This window comes from Rosa chinensis, chromosome 6 (genome assembly GCF_002994745.2).
Source record: "Rosa chinensis cultivar Old Blush chromosome 6, RchiOBHm-V2, whole genome shotgun sequence".
NCBI classification, from domain to species: Eukaryota; Viridiplantae; Streptophyta; class Magnoliopsida; order Rosales; family Rosaceae; genus Rosa; species Rosa chinensis.
The window spans coordinates 60,866,880-60,886,146 of NC_037093.1; the positions used below are offsets into that span (position 1 = coordinate 60,866,880).

General features: G+C 39.3%; 4 protein-coding genes and 1 long non-coding RNA gene across 6 annotated transcripts; 3 read left to right on the forward strand and 2 right to left on the reverse strand.

Moving 5' to 3' along the window:
• Positions 1-210: 210 nt before the first annotated feature.
• LOC112172578 (protein OSB1, mitochondrial) lies at positions 211-2,284 on the forward strand. Its single transcript, XM_024309980.2, has 4 exons — positions 211-698; positions 1,041-1,179; positions 1,293-1,377; positions 1,526-2,284. Exons 1-4 carry the CDS (start codon positions 349-351, stop codon positions 1,801-1,803), a joined length of 852 nt encoding a protein of 283 aa, XP_024165748.1. The 5' UTR covers positions 211-348; the 3' UTR covers positions 1,804-2,284.
• Positions 2,285-3,739: 1,455 nt separating this feature from the next.
• LOC121049711 lies at positions 3,740-4,529 on the forward strand. Its single transcript, XR_005801131.1, has 2 exons — positions 3,740-3,917; positions 4,051-4,529. It is a non-coding gene; the product is annotated as an uncharacterized LOC121049711 (long non-coding RNA).
• A 2,863-nt stretch (positions 4,530-7,392) lies between these two features.
• On the forward strand, positions 7,393-10,604 carry LOC112172114 (probable disease resistance protein At4g33300). 2 transcript variants are annotated; one of them, XM_024309304.2, is made up of 5 exons: positions 7,393-8,273; positions 8,355-8,749; positions 8,852-9,210; positions 9,340-9,545; positions 9,652-10,604. In XM_024309304.2, the coding sequence occupies exons 1-5, from the start codon at positions 7,574-7,576 to the stop codon at positions 10,455-10,457; spliced, it is 2,466 nt and encodes an 821-aa protein (XP_024165072.1). In that variant the 5' UTR covers positions 7,393-7,573; the 3' UTR covers positions 10,458-10,604. The 2 variants fall into 2 exon arrangements, with proteins under 2 accessions (XP_024165072.1, XP_024165073.1); XM_024309305.2 differs by having other exon boundaries at positions 9,361-9,545.
• A 767-nt stretch (positions 10,605-11,371) lies between these two features.
• LOC112172115 (nucleobase-ascorbate transporter 3) lies at positions 11,372-15,644 on the reverse strand. The gene is made up of 14 exons (XM_024309306.2): positions 15,098-15,644; positions 14,539-14,636; positions 14,245-14,421; positions 14,058-14,158; positions 13,866-13,941; positions 13,720-13,779; positions 13,456-13,640; positions 13,259-13,355; positions 12,999-13,085; positions 12,806-12,864; positions 12,263-12,354; positions 12,097-12,174; positions 11,849-12,009; positions 11,372-11,751 (listed from the first exon to the last, which is right to left on the reverse strand). Exons 1-14 carry the CDS (start codon positions 15,267-15,269, stop codon positions 11,533-11,535), a joined length of 1,662 nt encoding a protein of 553 aa, XP_024165074.1. The 5' UTR covers positions 15,270-15,644; the 3' UTR covers positions 11,372-11,532.
• Positions 15,645-16,687: 1,043 nt separating this feature from the next.
• Positions 16,688-18,909, reverse strand: LOC112172116 (serpin-ZX). Its single transcript, XM_024309307.2, has 2 exons — positions 18,289-18,909; positions 16,688-17,726 (listed from the first exon to the last, which is right to left on the reverse strand). The coding sequence occupies exons 1-2, from the start codon at positions 18,676-18,678 to the stop codon at positions 16,950-16,952; spliced, it is 1,167 nt and encodes a 388-aa protein (XP_024165075.1). The 5' UTR covers positions 18,679-18,909; the 3' UTR covers positions 16,688-16,949.
• Positions 18,910-19,267: the final 358 nt, after the last annotated feature.

Here is a 19,267-nt window from a genome sequence, read left to right on the forward strand (position 1 = left end):
CAAAAACAAACAGGCGGACTTGCTCTTGGGTAAGGGATAGAAGATAATTCCCTATTTTCAGTGGACAAGACAGGAGTTGCGCATGCAAACAACCTTTCCATTTTCCTTTCCTTGATGTACAGCTGTACTCATACTCAGTTTAAATGGGTTGATTTAGAGGCCCAAATAAACACAATTGATGAAGAAGGCTCATTTTCCAAGCCCAACTATTTATTTTTTTATTTTTTAATTTTTTTCTGGAAGAGAAACTAGGCCGACGACACCAGAAAGCTACAAAATCAGAATGAGGGAAGTGCTCGGAAAACCCCGCCAAAACCCCGCCGCCTCCAAACTCCGGATCGCCATCATATGAAGGCATTTCGTCTCCTATTTCCGCCGTTCAACAAACCAAGTCCGAAATCGCCTTTATTTATTCAAAGGCGGCGGCTCGCCGCCTATTCGTCTTCAGCCGCTAGCCCTAGGTTTTCCGATTCTTTCTTCGAAGATGAAGAAGGCAGCGGAGTTTACCAGCACAAACTCAAGTTCCAGCGTCCCACCACAATCCAACGGCGACAGAATCCGGGTCCGGTCAACTCTGCTAGCTTCATTGGCTCCGTGATCCTCCCCCTCAGGGTCGCAAACACCTGCCACGGTGGTCGTTTTGGCGTTCACACTCTTCTCAGCGTCAGAAATTGCCCCCAGTCTGATTGCAGTTTCCGGTCAGTTATGGAAATTATTGATTTTTCAGTTATATTTACAGTAATTTTGGGTTGCATAAGACTATTTCTTAATCAATTGGTATGCAATAAGATGAGAAAACAGAAACTAAGAGAATTGTGTTGCAAGATTAGTGCTTTATCTGCCTTTAATCAAATGCCTATTCAAAATCTAGTTTCATGGATGAGCTTAATTTTTCGATTATAACTGTGAGTTGAACACTACTTCTATTTGAACAATTGGATAGCTGATTCAAATGCTTTTGGATGTGTATCAGTTTTGTATTAAATTCATAATAGTAAGTTTCGAAACTTAGCAAAATCTCGTGTCAAAATTCTTAACAGGATATTACTGAAGATGTGGGACGAGATGGCAGTATTGTCTTTCAAACATTTGAAACCAAATGATTTTATTTATGTCTCAGGTCATCTAGGTTCTTACACAAAGAATGATCCGGATGGGAGGATCACACTGTATCACGAGGTAGCAATGCTTAAGAATTTTAGTACTGCTCCCAACCCTGTCAAAGATGTTTAATTCTTGTTTCTTCCATTAATACCAGAGACTTACTTATGATCTTTGAAATTTGTCCGCAGTTGGTTGTGCAGGAGTTGAATTACGTGGCACAAAACAGACAAGGACCAAGATCTGAAAATCATGAGGAACCACAATCTGATGCAGGTACTGCCATAATTATGTAATGTTACAACCTCTTAAAACAAGAAAAGCTACAATGCTCTTTTACATAATTTGTTGCTTGTGATCGGTTTTCTTGTGCTTTGTGTGCTTTCATTTAATGAAAAATGTTTTATCCTTGTGACTTGCTTAGGTGAAACTGGTTTGGAGAAGTGTAGGGAACGCCTTCACTTATGGCAAGTATTTTTTGCCAATCCATATGATTGGTGGGATAACAGGAAGACAAAGTTGAATTCAAGACGACCAGATTTTAAGCACAAGTATATGGATGAAGCTCTCTGGCTGAGACCAGATGATCCTCCATGGATTAAAAAACAAATTCATCGGCTTGACTTGAGAATGGCAGAACAAGGCCATGGCAAACAAGTAGGTCAGCATCGTCGTATCTCCAAGTGGGAGTACGATGAGTAGGTGTAAGATGTAAAGCAACAGGTTGTGGTATTGGACTTCATATGCTTGTAACTCCTGAAAAAGAATTATACGGAGGTGGAAATTAGTCATAGAACAGGACAGTGATTAAGCATGGAAATATGAGAAATCGAATTACATCGAATTATGGCATGTACTATATTCGGGTATCTCTGCAGAAGGTTGCACTTCAGAGCTTTTGATGGGATTGTGTGGTGATTGATGAGAGGGGAGGCGAATGCGAAGGGCCATGCAGGTCTTTAAGAACCAGAGTTTATGCCTTTTGTTCTGTTTCCATTTGTGACTTGATAGGAATAATCTCAATCATCCAAGTCCTGAAAGCTTATATTCACAATCCACGTCTGTACCAGGAGATATTTGACTAAAATGTTAGAAGAGGGAAGTTGAGCCCCATATCAAAGCTTCGCATAAATTGTATTTGGTTGAATTGATAGTCTCCAACTATGAAACATTGATTCACATATATTACTTTAATGTATCAATCACTGAAAAGTAACAAATTATACTAACTACTAGGTAACTTCGCATAATTTTTTTATATTTTATTTTATTTTAATTTTATTTGTGTTAAGAATCTCGACAGCTTATCTAAATGTGGATGCTCATTTTCAAAAAAAAAAAAAAAAAAAAAAATCTTGATGTTGATGCTTTTGTAATATACAAGCATTTTCTTCTGTCAGGGACTCGATGTATGGAGGGGTTTAATAGATTGCAGTGTTGTTGCATGTTTGGTTGTTTTACCATCTTAGATATGGTTATGAATCTATGACGGAGTTTTTCACATCACCAGTGCTAGTTTAAGTTGTTCTTTATTTAAATCTGCAGTCCTGGTTTGTTGTGTTCTACACCTCACCACAATGCCAGAGTGATTTTATTCATTGGATAAAAGAAGTTACATAGATAGGGGATAAAAGGCTTTGCCCCTCACTAAAAAGAAAGCATGAAAAATACAAGAAAATAAAGAAAGCAATGAGCTACTCAGTAAAGAAAAAGCCACTGGTGTTTTTCAGTTGCCTACTAGGAGAAGGCTCTCCAATAATTTATAGCTTTCAGATATTGGAACCTCGTTTTGTTTGGCCAATTGTAACTTTGTTTCTGGGTCACAGGGTCAAACAAAAACAGGTCTACACTATCTTCTTCATTTTTCCTCGTCGAGAAAAGAATTTGATCCTTCCAAATACCTAACTTGTTTGGTTGCCGGGTTGACGGGTTCCATATGATTGTGTTTGCCATTGCGTTCCAATCAGACAATCTGAAGAGACACTAATCCATGACTAGCTACTTCCCACATTATCGATACTCAGGCCCTTGGAATCCAGGAGTTGATTTTTGGGTACTTCAGCAAATCTGTATCATTTGAGATTCAAAAAGCGAGAGGGAAGATCAAAATCAAAGAACCCGAATCACAAATCAAGAATCATACCAAAATCGATAGCATGAGATAATTTGTATTAAATCAGGACTAAAATTCTAAAACAGAGTCCATTATTATTTTTATTTTTTTGAAAGTAAACAGAGTCCATTATTACTTGTTCATGGACTTTAACATTTGGTATCAAAGCCAAGTCCGCGACGCAATTGGGTGGCACAAATGAACAAAATTGTAGCCTCGACTAAATAATCAACCCTACTGAAAGAGATAAGAATCAACAGGCAGAATTTAAGACCTCATTAAAACCTTAATGACTAGACTAGATTAGTATACGGTTCTAAGTGCAAATTTGCTCGTCTTGTCTGCATTCGAGTGACATTATAATGCAGATTGGCGATCTGGCTGGCCAGCTTTACGCCTTTTATGAAAGTTGCAACTTGCAAACAAAGACTTCCAAGTCAATAAGTCAATGGAGGTGGATATGTCACTAGAAATTGATATTTTGCTTTTTGACCAGCAAAGCTTGCTGTGCAATCAAACGTGCTATACTGTTGGAGTGTTTTGTTATTTCATGACCAAGCACATATATGTGCGACTTTGTAGGTTTAGTGTGATCTGATTCATTTTGGAATAGCTTAATTGGTTGTGAAATTCTATCAAGAGGTCCTGCTTCTGCTTCTGCTTCTTCTGCTTGTGATTCGAGAGATCGAAAACAGATCAATTGGTGAGCTTGATTCCTTGTGTTTGAGTAAGTCCAGTGATGTCCATATACCCTGGTACTCAAATCATCTCCCTCGTGAAGTTCTATTAATTGATTAGTGAGTGATGACTGATTCAAAGACTTGATATTATTTCAGTGATTCCAATTCACGCTCCAAAGTCTAAAAGATTGACTCTCTTGAGTTGATGATAAAGGACAAGACGGTCATTTCGTTGGTCAAAGAGAATCACCATTATAGGGTGCAAGAAAAGCCACTTCTGTCCACCATTAACAAGAAGTCGTTAACCACTTGGATGCCCTTTCAGAGCTATGAAAACCTAGTGTCTTATCTTTGACATCATGAATAACATGCTATAAGATCAAGATGAATTCATCAATTTACGACTTCAAACGAGATGAATGCTTCTACCAAATGTTGTTGCATACTTATGCATAGTATTTAGAGATCAAACCAAATGTCTTTCATCGGAATTAATAGCCATGGAGGTTAAAATATTAGTCATATATTATATAAAAAATATTATTATCTTTCATATTCAAAATTATCGCTAAGCGATTCACATGTATATCCAATGAGGGTAAAGAAAATTGTCAGTTTGCAGAGCTTTCATTTCAGATTTCAAGTGTAAATAGAACAAGATAGGTGATGTGTCGATTAAGATTGATTGGCTCCTGGTCCATGTACGTTCAATGTTACATTTGAGCTTATTATTGAGCATACATTTTTCTTTTCGACTAACTTTGTTACTTCATTGTTTAATAAGTGAACTTAATCGTTAGATTGACTTAAATTTATCTCACAAGAACAGTGATAAAATTTTATATAAAAGCACAATATAAGATTCATTTAGACCATCTCCAATGGAGAGGTCAAATGCCATGTGGAAGCCCAACGGAAATTTTTGACAGCCCAAACCCTCCTCCAACCGGCCTGTTTTTTCCACGTGGATTTGACCTAACTCTCTCCTCTGTCAAATTTGACAGCCTCTCCCCCTTCTGTCATTTATTTTTTTATTGTTTCTCGATCACTTTCTCTCGGTGCGTCTCTCTTTCCCCTTTCACCATCTTTCTTCCTTCATCTCACCCAGAAACTCAAACACTTTGCATGTCTTCAAATCTCACCTCTCTTCTTGAATAACCAGAACATGGATCAAAGATGCTCAGATTCATCTTCTGATGCTGCGAATGATGACTTTTGCTCGTAGATAAGAACAGAGTTGCTATAGCCTAAAGACTTGTATATCAGTAAGTATATGGAACATAGTGATCTTTATTTATGTTGTTGTTTAAGGCAATTAGCAGAACAAAACAAGGCTTGTGGTATCCAGTGGCATCTAGTTGCAGTTTGTCTCTATTTATTTGTTCAGTTTGTATCAATAGATCTGGTATTTATTTCTTCAATGGCATCTTGATTGGTTTTGACTTTTAATTGGCTCATGATCATAAATTAGTTGTTAGCATGTAGTAAGCACAAGATTGCAGATGACTCAGGTGATCATAAAGAAGGAGAGTTTCAATCAGACCCAATCACTATATAAACCCCCCACAATGGCTCTTTCCGATTCGTTTAATTCCACAAGAGAAGAATAAGAAGAAGAGCAACAAAGAGAAGAAGGGAAAGAGGAAAAAAGACTCATTCTTTCTAGGGGTTTTGGTTCCCTAGAAGCTTTCTTTTTTCCCCCGGAAATTTTTTTATCTCTCTTTTCTCCCTCATCGGAGTTTTGGTTTCTCTGCAGCAATTTTGGTTTGGTTTTCAACAATGGAGGACGACTATTATGTGAGCAGCGAGGACGAAGGCTATTACGATGACGAGGAGGATAATGATGATCCTGAGAATTTGGAGGAGGAGATGATGGCGTACGTTGAGAGTGAGGCTCCAAAGTGTGAGGTGTCATCGACCAAGGTAAACATTTCTGGCTGTTTTGATCGAATTCTGGTTCTCCATTTGTAACTTTACCTTTTGACTGTGCCATCATAGAGTTTTCCGATTTCTTTTTCAATCTAAAACTAAATTTCTGTTCTTCTTTCGTATCGCAGCGTCTTGTTTGGTTGTTGAGATTATTGTGTGGCTCTCCGTCTGCAATTCAGATTTTGGAGTTTTTATATTGTTGATCAATTAAAACCTTCAATGGTGTTTTGCAGGTAATCTCAAAAGAATCTCTCTTGGCTTTCAGAAGAAAAGTTTGCAAGGTGATATATGAAGTTTATGCTGCAATATTCCTCCGATTGTTTTTGAACACTAATTGGTCTTGTAATATGCAGCATTGCAGAATGGAGGTGGTCATGAAAGCCTTCTAGATTTTTTTGTTTGGATCAGTTTGTTGGTTTCCAGGGGTGCACTTGATGTTTATGTTTTCACAGAGTTTATGTTTCCTGCTATGTATTCCCATATCTCAAATGTCTCATAATCTCAATTGCATCTCTCAATTGCACCATTCATTGTATGATTTTTCATTTATAAGATTAAAAAATAAAAAAGGAAAAACAACATAAATAGAATTTTATATATTAAAGTAATATTCAAATTTGACATAGCCATTGGAGTTAAGAGATGTCAAAATATTGTTATATCAAATTTGCCATGTCATATGTCAAATTCAAATTTGACTCAAACCAAAAGAATAAGCCATTGGAGATGCTCTTAGACCATCTCCAATGAATTGGTTAAATCCACGTGGAGACCTCCAACGGATATAAATGACAATCTCAACCTCTCCAACCCATGCTTCAAATCCTACGTGGATTTGACATATCAAATAAATCTGTCAAATTTGACAGGTCTCTCAAATCTGTCTTTTCTTTTTTTTATTCTCTCCTCTCTCGTTCCTTCTTCTTCTTTGTACCCAGATCAAAGCAAAATAAAGAAAAAATCAGACCCATTCACCAATCTGTTTCACTTATCTGCGAAATTGAAAGGGTTAAAGGAAGAAGATGATGACGCAAGGCAAAGGCACGCCACCACAAACAGTTTTTGAAGGAGAGGAAGGAAGGGAACTCGGAAACAAAATTCACAGAGAGACATCTACTGCCAAAATAGTATTACTGGAACCACTTAATGCACTTCCATTTTCATGGCCTGGTTTCTCTGTGTCTTTGGCCTAAAATTGGTCTTCTTCTTCTTTTCTGCAGCAACCATCTGTGTGGGAAGAAGCCCCAGATGGAGCATGTTAGTGTTTAAGTCTAAAGGTGGACTTGGATTCCTGATAATCTAACCAATTTGTATTCGAGATCTGAGAGAGAAGGGAAGAAGATAAGAAAGAAACAAAAGAAGCAAAGATAGAAAGGGATGAGGATGCCCGATCTGTTTGCAATTTTATTTTTATAAAAAAATTAATTCTACAAACCAAAACAAAATAAGCAAAAATAAAAGAAATATTCTAAAATAACAAACAATTGTGACATATTAGTTGGAGTAAGATTAGCCAAAAAATAACGGTTGGCAAGAAAAATCCATCGGAGATGCTCTAAGTTGATGAACAGTGCGTTAGCTATGACATGTCACTCACTTATCACATGTTAAAAAAAAAGCTTTATTATAGATTGAGAACTGAAGAGAGAGACAAAAGAGAAGAAGAAGCAAGCAATCAATCTCTCTCCTCCAATAGGAAGAAGAAAAACAGAGCAAGCCAAACTTACAACAAGTCTCGCCCACCCCACCCATGGCAGTTGCAGACTTCTTCGCCGGAGAGATTATCACGGAGCTCCTGAAGAACCTGATAGCCATATCCAAAAAATCATGGCAGTTCAAAGACAGCGCCAACGGCCTCAAAGACTCCATAGAACAGCTCCTCCCCATAATCCAAGAAATCAAGTACTCCGGCGTCGAGTTGCCGGCCATCCGCCAGTTTCAGCTCGACCGTATCTCGGAGACTCTCCGGAAGGGACATGAGCTGGCCCACAAGGTCCTCCTCTCCTCTCGCTACAACATTTACAAGAACCTCCAATATGCCCGCAAGATGGAGACGATCGAAAAGACCGTCGCCAAGTTCATCCAGGGCCCATTGCAGGCCCATATCTTGGCCGACGTCCACCACATAAGGTTCCAGACCACCGAGCGCTTCGACCGCCTTGAAGGCTCCAGCTACCGCCTGGAGCAGACGCTCGGCGCTATGAAGATTGGAGCTTGCAGTGGCGGCGGAGGTGTGTCGTGGGTGGAAGAGGCTGTGAGGCGCGTGGAGGAGGAGGGTCGGATGCAATGGGAGAGCAGCAGTGAGTTGGTTTTGGGCTTGGGTTTCGGGTTGAAGAAAGTCAAGGAAATGGTTCTTGGTACAGATGACTTGTTCGTTGGGATTAGTGGGATTGGCGGCTCGGGAAAAACCACTCTCGTTAAGGAGTTGATTAAGGATGATCATGTTCGATGTAAGTAAAATCCGATTCCGTAGTTTGTAACTCTTCGGTTTTTGAACAATCAAGCACTGATTATGTTGTGTTTGTTTGCAGCTTACTTTGGCGAGAGAATCCTGTTCCTAACGGTGTCACAATCTCCGGATACAGAGGATTTGAAGGCCAAGATCTTAGGGTTCATTATGGGGAATCAAGTTTTGAGTCCCAGTTCTGTGCTTCCTCAAATGAACTTTCAGTTTGAATGGAGAAACCCAACAAAGACCCTGGTGGTTTTGGATGATGTTTGGTCACTTTCAACGCTTCAGCCACTGCTTTTCAACATTCCTGGTTGTAAAACCCTTGTGGTTTCACGTTTCAAATTCCAAACAGTAACAAAAACCACCTATGACGTGGAGTTGCTGGGTGAAGATGAAGCAGTCTCTCTGTTTTGCCATTCTGCTTTTGGCCAAAAGTTCATTCCTCCTGGTGCTGATAAGAAATTGGTCAAGCAGGTACCTTTTCCCATCAAAATAGGTTCTTTATATTTTTGCTTATGGAAAGTGTAGTGTAATATAATGTAGCTGATGGTTATCTTTTCTTCAACTTTTTATTAGATTGTTGATGAGTGTAAGAGGCTTCCTTTGGCTCTCAAAGTGATTGGGTCTTCTTTACGAGACCAGCCTGAAATGATTTGGGCAAATGCAAGCAAAAGGTTGTCACGAGGGGAAAGCATCGGCGAGTCGCATGAAAACAACCTACTTGATCGGATGGCAATCAGTGTGAAATGCTTAAGCCCCAGAGTCAGGGAATGTTTCCTGGATTTGGGTGCCTTTCCAGAAGACAAGAAGATCCCACTGGATGTTCTTATCAACATTTGGGTTGAAACCCATGATCACATTGATGAAGAACAAGCCTTTGCTATTCTTCACGAGCTTTCGGACAAGAATCTTGTCACCCTAGTAAAAGATGCAAGGTATGCCCCAAATACAAGAATCTTGCTTCTGCTGCTTTTAAGATTTAGATCAAACTAATTCAAGTCTTTTACTTAATTGATAGTATAATTAAGTTGTGTTTAATCTCTTTGTTTATACTAATCTGGCAGAGATGGAGACATATATAGCAGTTGCTATGACATCTCAGTTACACAACATGATGTCTTGCGAGACCTTGCTCTTCATTTGAGTAATAATGGCTCTGTAAATCAACGCAGCCGATTACTGATGCCAAGAAGAGAGATAGAACTTCCAAGAGAATGGGACAGGCATTCTGATGAACCATTTCAAGCTCGAATTGTGTCAATTCATACAGGTACTACAATGCGTTCATCTTGTTATAATGAGGTCAGATTATTCATTATGTCTGCACATTGTGCTTAATCACTTAACCAAACACTCAACACTGTATACATATCTAGGTGAAATGACAGAGATGGATTGGTTCGAGATGGAATTCCCCAAGGCTGAAGTGCTCATCTTGAATTTCGCCTCCAACGAGTACTTGTTACCTCCTTTTATTCGTAACATGCCAAAGTTGAAGGCATTGATCTTGATAAATTACAGTGCATTCAATGCAATTCTCCATGGTTTTTCTGTCTTGTCAAATTTGGGCAACTTGAGAAGCCTATGGCTTGAAAAAGTCTCAGTGCCTCCCTTATCCCCTGCTACCTTCCCTTCCAAAAAATTACGCAAGATTTCGTTAATCTTGTGTAAGATTAATAACAGCCTCGATCAATCAGTATTTCCTCGGCTCTTAGAACTCACAATTGATCATTGTGATGATTTGTTCGAGCTACCTGCAAGCATTTGTTGGATGCATATGCTTAACAATCTAAGCATAACCAACTGTCACCATCTATGGCAACTGCCAGTGGATTTAAGTAAGCTGAAATCTCTACAAATCCTAAGGCTATATGCGTGCCCATATCTGCAAAAACTTCCTCCTGACATTTGTGAGCTCTGTTGCTTGAAGTATCTAAACATTTCCCAATGCTGTAGTTTGAGGGGCCTTCCCTTAGACATTGGTAAGTTGGCAAGTTTGGAAAAGATTGACATGAGGGAATGCTCACAAATCAGGAACCTTCCAAATTCTACAGCAGCTTTACCATCTCTTGGTCGTGTAGTATGTGATGAAGAGATTTCTTGGTTCTGGAAGAAGGCATTGCCAGACCTTCATGTTCAGGTTGCAGAGAAACGTTTCGATCTTGACTGGCTTGATGAGTGAACAAAATTGTGAATTCTTTTGTCACTACAGGTTGATGTAAATAATTGGTCTGTATTAAAAGAAACAATCTTTTGCATATCTTATTTCTGTGATTCTGATATCTATCTAGCTTTCAAGACTAGTATCGTAAGTTTTTGTATTGATTCACCATGAAATTATTCCCAGGAGGCCTAAGATTCTGTCCCCGTCATACATTTAGAGGCGATTTAGTCCCTGATGTCAACACCAAACTTAAGCATGAAGCCAAAAGTTAGGACAAGAAATTTGGAATATGCATTTGAATTATTATCCAATGAGATTATTAAAAATAATTCATGCATTATAGGAAAATGATAAATTAGTCAAAGTCGTGTTGGTAATTTATTATAAAATTAACTAATGATTTCATCAAGTTCAGCGACAGTAAACAAACAACTGCACTTTACCATAAGTCGGCCAATGCGCGTTGAGTAGAAGAGAGAAAACGCGTGGGTTCCATCATCAGATATCAGATGTCGACAGCTTAATCTTTAGTCAATTCCAGCCTTGGTGGTTTTCAGTGACTCATTCTCCATAGTCGCCCAGAACCTGGAGCATTCACATTCTTGGTCTGCAGGTGCATGATTGAGATTGATTCATGCATTATACGTACTTGGACAGCTCAGTGAGATCAAACATTTTCACTCTTTCATATTCTCTTCTTTTAGTTCCATACAGAAATTCTTAGGCCCGGGATGTGATATGAAAGCATGACTCTGATTGGTAGTGACAGGGTTCCACCATCAATACTGCTTTACTCAAGTTCAGATTAAGACGTCTCTCTTTTTCTTTTCTTTTCTTTTTTTCATCACTTGCTTCTTCGATCAGTATCTAGGTAAAGTACAGATCGGTTTTCCATTTCTTCAGATCATCTTTCGAGTTCTACCACCAAGCAATTCTCAAGAGGCAAGTGGTTTCGATGTAGTAATCTATGAAATAGTTCTATACTTAATTTAACGTACAAGAAGCTTAAGCCTTTCATCATGCATACAAAAACAAAAAATCTGCTGATAAGCATATACATATAAGCAGGCTATGAGTGTTTGACATTCACTATTCAGAGATATCTACTGGGGAGATACTCCCGTATTCTAAGAGGAAGGCTATAAAATTCTTCATTTCTAACATCTCCATTCCTGTGCTGGAACGGCTTCCACCATCCAAGCCCTCTGTCATCAAATGCAGACTTGGCGTCGAGCGTGTTGTCAAGCAGCGTCCCGACGATGATTGCCACTGTCGGGCTCGAAGAGAAGACTGTGTTCAACCAATCGTCAAACTGCACCCAATAAAACGAAATGTGATTCATTCAGATTAAGGAAACCATCATTAAGAAGGGAGGGAGAGAGTTTCAGTCTTTTGCCTATGTGACTTACCCATATACCATCTGTTCTAACTGGTCCGACACCATCTGCAGTTGTGGTCGTGATAAAATATTGAGGTATTGATATCCCAAGAAACAGGGAAAGCCCCACAACGTACATGTTTCTTAAGGAATTATTATTCACAAACTGCATGAAAGTGATCCCAACAGCAGCTGCAGATATACAAGAAACAAAGGTTAATTTTTTTAATAAAAAATGAATGACCAAAACAATTTAGAAATGGTATTAGAATAGCTTACCAACAATCCCAAATAAAACACAGTATATAGCGGCGAAGATTGGTAAGGGAATAGATGCAAAGAAAGCACCAAACTTCCCTGAAAGACAAATTAACATGATCAAACACAATAGGATACAAACCAGGATTACTTTTAATAAAATCCAAAATGGAAAGACGTAACAAACCAAATATAGAGAAGAAGAACATGAAAGCAGTTGATATCTGCACTACTCTCCTGCTCCCTATGTGTGTCAATCCAAGCAGGCCCACATTTTCTCTGTTACATCATTTTGAGGAATATCAACACATTGTCAAGTAAATGAAAGGGCACATTTTCCGAAACAACCAAGAATAACAAAAATGTATGCATTTTAGTGTAGGTTTAGCAAACAAGGACGGTGACATATGGATTTAAAGTGATGTATTCAGAAAATACCAAATGTTAATAACATTGAAGACCTGTACGGATGCAAAAATTTTACATGGACATGTATTAGCACCTGATATATGATTGTGCTATCAAGTATGCATGATGCAACATAAAACCTGGAGACAACTCGACACAAGTTTATTTTCCCACCAATGAAAGGCTCCTAATTCCATACGGACTTCATAGACATTTACCAAATGTATGCTGGATTGTCTCTAAAATTGCTTAGAGAATAAAAAATAAAAAAAACACAAATGGCTTTCCCAACTATTTTGAGGAGGAGAAAAAAATTACTTACACTGATGCAGTGGTACCAACAGCAGCACCAAATATTCCTTCAAGCAGCATGCCAATACCCTGCATTTGGACATGCAGATATACATGTTATCCAATTGGTTAGCAATATGAGGCAGTTGTCTGAGCTCTTCTAAAGCATCAACAGATATATGGTAAGGTGTAAGAAGGAGCTGCATGACAATTTGCAACTAGACCTGTAGGCCAATGCTGCTGCTCAAGACGTGTGCTGGAGGGGGGGTAGCACCTGAAAGCCGTGCTGCTGCAAACAATGTTCCAGTTGTCTGCCACAGAAGATATTATTTTACTTCATCAGAATCTAAATTGCAAAATACAATACTCAAAGTGAGTATGAAAGGTGAAGCAAGTCAAAACTTAAAAGTCCATAAAAGAACAGAACACTCTATTTTCAGCATTTATAGCTTTGAAGTTTAAATTGTCAAGAATAGAGACTGACCTCTGCAGTTGTGACAATTGCTGCTCCCATCATCCCAAAGACATGGCTTGCTCTGAATATGGGTGCACCCCACTGAAATGGATATGAGATTCTAATCCTTCATTTGAAAAAGAAATATCATTTTGTCACGAATACTCTTCTAAAGAAAATTTATCAATTTTATTATGAAAGCAGAGATCCCCAACATCTGTACATACCAAGGAGCAGAGGTTATAAGGTAAGAGTGATCTGTACGGCAACTTTGTTTAGTCTGCTCTCCAACATTGTTATAAGTACCAGCCTCAGTGAGGATAGCAGCAAATGACCAGACAATCCCAACGCAGAGAAGCAAAGCATACCTCTCAAGCATGGCATGTGCTCTAGGAATAATGCGCCTCAGATACTGTCGAAACAATAATCTTGTTATATTTGCAAACAATATTCTAAGAACAAAGAGTGGCAGATTGGATAAAATTACTCACCTGTTGGGTAATGACCAGCAGTATCAGCATAGGCAGGCCAAGCTCCACACAATTAGCAAGCTGCATAGAACATAATAGTCTGAGAATGGTTTTGATAAGTCTAGGAATGCCATGAAAGCAATGGAGTGTTTGATCAGAGACGTTACAAGTGGAAAGCCCCTCGCGAAAAGACCAAGACCAACCACACAAACCACTGGCACGATAACAATGGGACTAAAGCGCCTGGTAGATGAGAACACAAAAATTTTAGTTAGAGAATTAGGATACCAAGAGTTGAAGACCTAATGGAACACATCAGGTCTGAACTCAAACCATCAGTCTTAAGATTATGATTATACTTTGTACAGCTTCCCCATGCTCTACTATAGCCAATGAAGATGTTGACGAAGGAAGATACAATAAGGGATCCTTGAATCGTTCTCATTGTGACCTCAAATCTCTGCAATCATTCAGGTAGTTTGTGTAGCTTCAAAATGACATTGTTATATGGAAATTTAAGAAGTAAACCAATGTAATGGAACATACCTCATGTTCACTTTTAAAAGTCCTATTAGAGTAATCATTAATGATCGACGACACTGGTAGCATATAAGCAAATGAGGGATTCATCACTGTTGGAAGCCTTGATCCAAAAAAAGTTTGAAGCAAGGTGTTTATTGCTGACATGAAAAGCAACGTCTGAATAACGCGAGCTTTATCACCCTGTTCAAAGGATAAATAAAGTGAGAACATTAACATCAAAGCCAAGTGTGTGATCCCTATTTTTAGGCTAGTATATTATAAGATTTATCAGATATATATATAGCGGACATTACTTACATGATCCCCACCCATCCGAGGCACAAGTGTACTGGCAATCAAAACTATAGATCCAAGCATGACAATATAGTGCTGAAAAGCCAGTAAGAATGTCTCCGCTGTAAAATTGAATCAATTATAAGCAATCTGTTGCAGTACCGTTAAAAAAAAACTTGTTTATACTTCCTAAATGATCTCAAGTCACATCATATTCAGCTAAGCTGGAAAACCAAATTAGTAATGAATTACTGATGCATAGGCTCATTATTTTTATTAACAACAAAAAGGGCAAGTTTTTTGAAGGATTTGAACATAAAAAATAGACAATCAGAATGAAAAATAGTAGAGGCGAGCTGCAAAATTGGGAAGAATCCGAAGAAAAGACCCCAGAAGAAATATCCTAAACAAAAAGATTCTCTAAAACCCTCACTCCACCTCATAAATTAAGGCATGCAGGTAATAAACTAAAAAGAGATGCCAAAAGCATCCACTTTAGAACTCTTAACACAAAAAAAAGCTGCAGAATATTCGACAAAAGCAAGAATTTAGAGGGGGGAGAGAGAGAGAGAGAGAGACTAACGCCAAGAGGGATTGGAGTGGATGCAATACTGAAGCTGGTGGAGTTGCTCTGTTGGAGTCCATAACGGGCCCCTTGCCGCTCCAAGCGGTAGACGAGCAGGCGGTGGAGCCGTCGGAGGTGGCGGATTGTGGTTGTGGTTGTGGCTGTGTCCTGTTTCCACCATCTTCTCCATCTTCTTGTTTTAACTAGTGATTTTTCTCAAGCTTCTTGTTCTTGTTGTTCAAGTACCAGTACTACTCCCTCGTAAATGACCGACTTAAAAGGACAAGAGATGACCGACTTGTTGGGAAAATGAAATGAAATGGAAAGTCTCTGTTTTTTCTTAGAAAAGTGGAGGTCTTTATTGGTATGTTTCTGAGCTAAGAAGGAAAGCGGGTAGAGAAAGTTAGATCATTTATATCTGTTTATGGGCAGAAATTAAGCTCCTTCTGAATTTCTGATCAGTATCAGTACATAGAATCCAGATAGAAACAATCAGATGGAAGAAGAAGAGACAGAACTCATTTCATGGGGCGGCGTTGGATTACGTTATGATTGTCGTCTACAGAGGAGCATAGCCATTAATACTTTATGGGCAAATACATCTTCCAGGAACTTCCACTTAGTCACCAAGTTTCCACTTCCCAAAACTGACATTCATATATCTGATAATAACGCTTATGCCATTCTCATCTTTTTAGCTGGGTCCTGGGGATTGTTCCGTGAACAAAACAAAAGCAAATAATCTATCTTCCATTATTCCTTTTCCTGTTTCACTTCCCTCCCTATCTGATCCTGTGGTACCATCATTATGGATGGTTTTTACGTCATTATCTGTTTCTGTACTGTAAACTATTAACATCAGGTAACTTATAAAAATGGGATCCGTCTTAATGTGACACTCGGAGAGTCATTTATAAAAATTAAACTCTGTTGTTGCTGTTACTTATTCCACTATAATCTTTATGATGATCATAAAAGTTAGAGAAAACATCATCATAAAAGTTAGAGAAAACAGAGGACCTTGTTCGTTGGGGGCGGTGAAACGTCTAATCATGTCCAACCTTATCCTAATCACTGTTAGAATGGAACTGGCAACATTCATGGTTTCATTCAAATCTTCCCAAGATTTGGTTTCGCTTGGCATGATCGTAATATTACAACAAAGAATGCCTAAATCCGACATTGCTGCTTTGCACAGGTTGAGGATATAAACAACTAACGTTAATAGTGATTTAAAATTTCGCGCCAGACACGTGAAATCACGCGGGCCGTCTGAAAGAGGTCAGCCGGTGCTCATCTTTGCTGAGATGAGTCTATAATATAATAACGTCGAATACTAAAACTCTATAAAAAAATAATATCAACCAAAAAGAAAAAATTGCTTTACCAAATTAACAGCGACACAGAAGCGAAGCACATCACCGCCGTGAAGTCCGGGTTCTATCGGAACTCCGTTGGGGAGCTATCTGCTAAAACAAGCACATTCACATTCTTAGCATTTCGATCCAGAATGCGATTTGGACAATAAAGTGATAAACAAAGCCCACAATCTCGGATCACAAACATGTGCCTGCAAATGAAAATAGTTGTACGTTTTCATAGTCAACATAGTACACATGTAGTTTATATAACTAGAAACTGATAGTGTAATCTCTCATTCAACTTCAAGCACTAGGGATCACAGATTCTACAATACATAAAAGCCATGGCAGAACGAACAACGTTCGGCACATGGGGAGCAAGACTGGAAGAACAGGTAGCGAAATACAGCATATCAACAACATACATTTTATAACACTACAGAGTCTGGTGGTGTTGATCTACATACATATTTTCTCCGGTTCAGTACAAGACTGGGATATAATCATTATCAGTCTGCAAGGGGATTGAGCACATGCCCGATGAACAGCACGGTTCCAGTCATTTCTTCTTTGATGAGGAAGAGGAATGGGTGGTCAGCCACAAAGTCTATGGTTTTAGGCATACCCCTCAGTTTTATAACACCAGCAGAGGCAGCTGCTGCTTCTGTACCTTCTTCATTTACTTCAATGAAGGATTTGTGGAATATGCTGGATACGTATAGGTTCTGACCCACAGGAGAGTCCACCATCTCTGTCAAACCTCCTTCACCACTGAAAGGCAAGACCAGTCCTAAACCCTTCAGTAAATTGGAAGCTTCAAAACCAAAAGATATCTTGAACTTTGGGAGTTTGAAGTCACTCACTGCAACTTGTTCATAGGGAAGATGTCGCTCTAAGAACCCTGATCCAGAACCAACTTTCTCAATCAATGCAGGCAGCCCATCTTTGGCATCTGGAAGAAAGATGTGCATGGAGAAGCGCCGCTTGTCTTCCCCTTGTTTGTATGGAAGCCCCAAGACTTTGAAATCGTTATAGGCGCTTAAAAACTGCTTCTTCTTGCTGGTCATAAACGGTGCCTGAACTTTGCTCCCATCAAGAAGGTGGAAGTCTGACTCTTTTGTGAATGATGCCTCAAACTTTTCATTCCAAGCTCCCTTGAAGTATAATGCATTTGCAAAGATGAGCCTGGTTGAGCTGTCAATCGACCCAACAGGAAGAACCTCTTTAATAAGGCCACTAGTCTCCTTCTCAGCCCACAAATTCACTCCAGCAGCCACTTCAGCAGCCTGGATCAACAAATTAGACAACACTGCTATCAGCATACTTACCATTAAAAGTAGCACCGACAAGCAAGCAAATCATTAATTTACTTCAATCACATAACTATTAGTAATCAGCCATCAACAAAATCTACCAGTAATCAAGAATTCCTAACATGCTGGGAATTGTATCAATCTATTATGTTTTAGCCACAAAAAGACGCGACATTTGTTCGTTATTTTGTGCAGTAATCAGTAGTGCTCATTGTCAACGCACCAATAAGGAAACAAGAAAACTTAACCATTTAGGAATTTCACTGAACAACACAGTATTAGAAGACAAATGATGTAAAAGTAAAACATGCCATGATATATATAGCCAGAAATAATGCGATGCCATGTTTGTCTTAATCAATTATGAGCTCAAGAGGCATGTGCGAAAATTCTAATGACGATGTAATGCAATACACAAACACAAAATGAAGTAATGGTATTGCAATGAAGACACAGAGAGCAATTAAGTACTAGTCTAAATACTGCAAGATTGAAACAACTAGACCAAATCAAAAGGGCAACTAAAGGAGCTTACTTTGGTCTGGAAATCGACTTGCTTCAGAGCGGCCTTGTAAGCAGTGTTCACCACCTCCTTGAACGGAGGCTTGAAAGGCAGAGGCTTGTCCACCCAAATGCCATTGGCAAACGACAACCGCGGACCGCCCGTGGGTGACCCGTCGGCGAAGATCACGGCGACGAGCTCGGAGGCGAAGGAGTTGAGGTCGCCGGCAACGGTGGACTTGAGGAAAGAGAGAAGCTGCTCCTGTGTGGGACCCTTGGAGCCAGCGGCGATCAGGCTCAGCACCACGTGGATGGACAGCGGCGAGTAGACCACGTTCTTGTCCTTGCCTTCGGTCTGAAGCAGCTTCTTCGTGATCCCCAAACCGACGTCGGTCTGGTTCGCGATCGATGCTCTAAGATCCATTTTATCGGAGAGTCTCGGATTAGTTCCGAATTTGGAAGACTTGAACCTGGTCAGTCTGGTCCGAAGTGAAACACTTGCCTTGTTTCCTATCAAATTCGAGACACGAGGACTGAGGATTGAGGATTGAGGATTGGGTAGGCGGTGGTCGGTGTCGGTCGTGGGTACTCGGATCCAAGTTCTAGAATAAAGGAAGAGCCATTGCAAGTGTACGAGTTCACCCTTTTCCCTTTCGACGAACCGCTGGCTCCTCTTTTGGGCTGAAAGGTGCGTAGTCACTAAGCTAATAGTGGGCCTTGTTCATTTCTTTGTTAGATTCTTCTTGGCTTCCTTTCTAGGTCGGTAAAAGAACCCTTCTTACGCATGGAATCTTGGGCTAAAGCCCAATGTTGTTTTTGTTTTTGCCAAAGCACTATTTTCTTTTTTAGTTGACCTATTTTGAAGAGCATTTGATTCGTTAATTCTACGTCTAATCGAGGAGAAACTCTTCCGTAAGGCTGCTGTGCAATGCTATTGCGCCGACTGATTATTGATGTGCTGAGTTTTTTCTATTTGCTTTCATAAGAAAGAGATTTTTTTTTTTTTTTTTTAA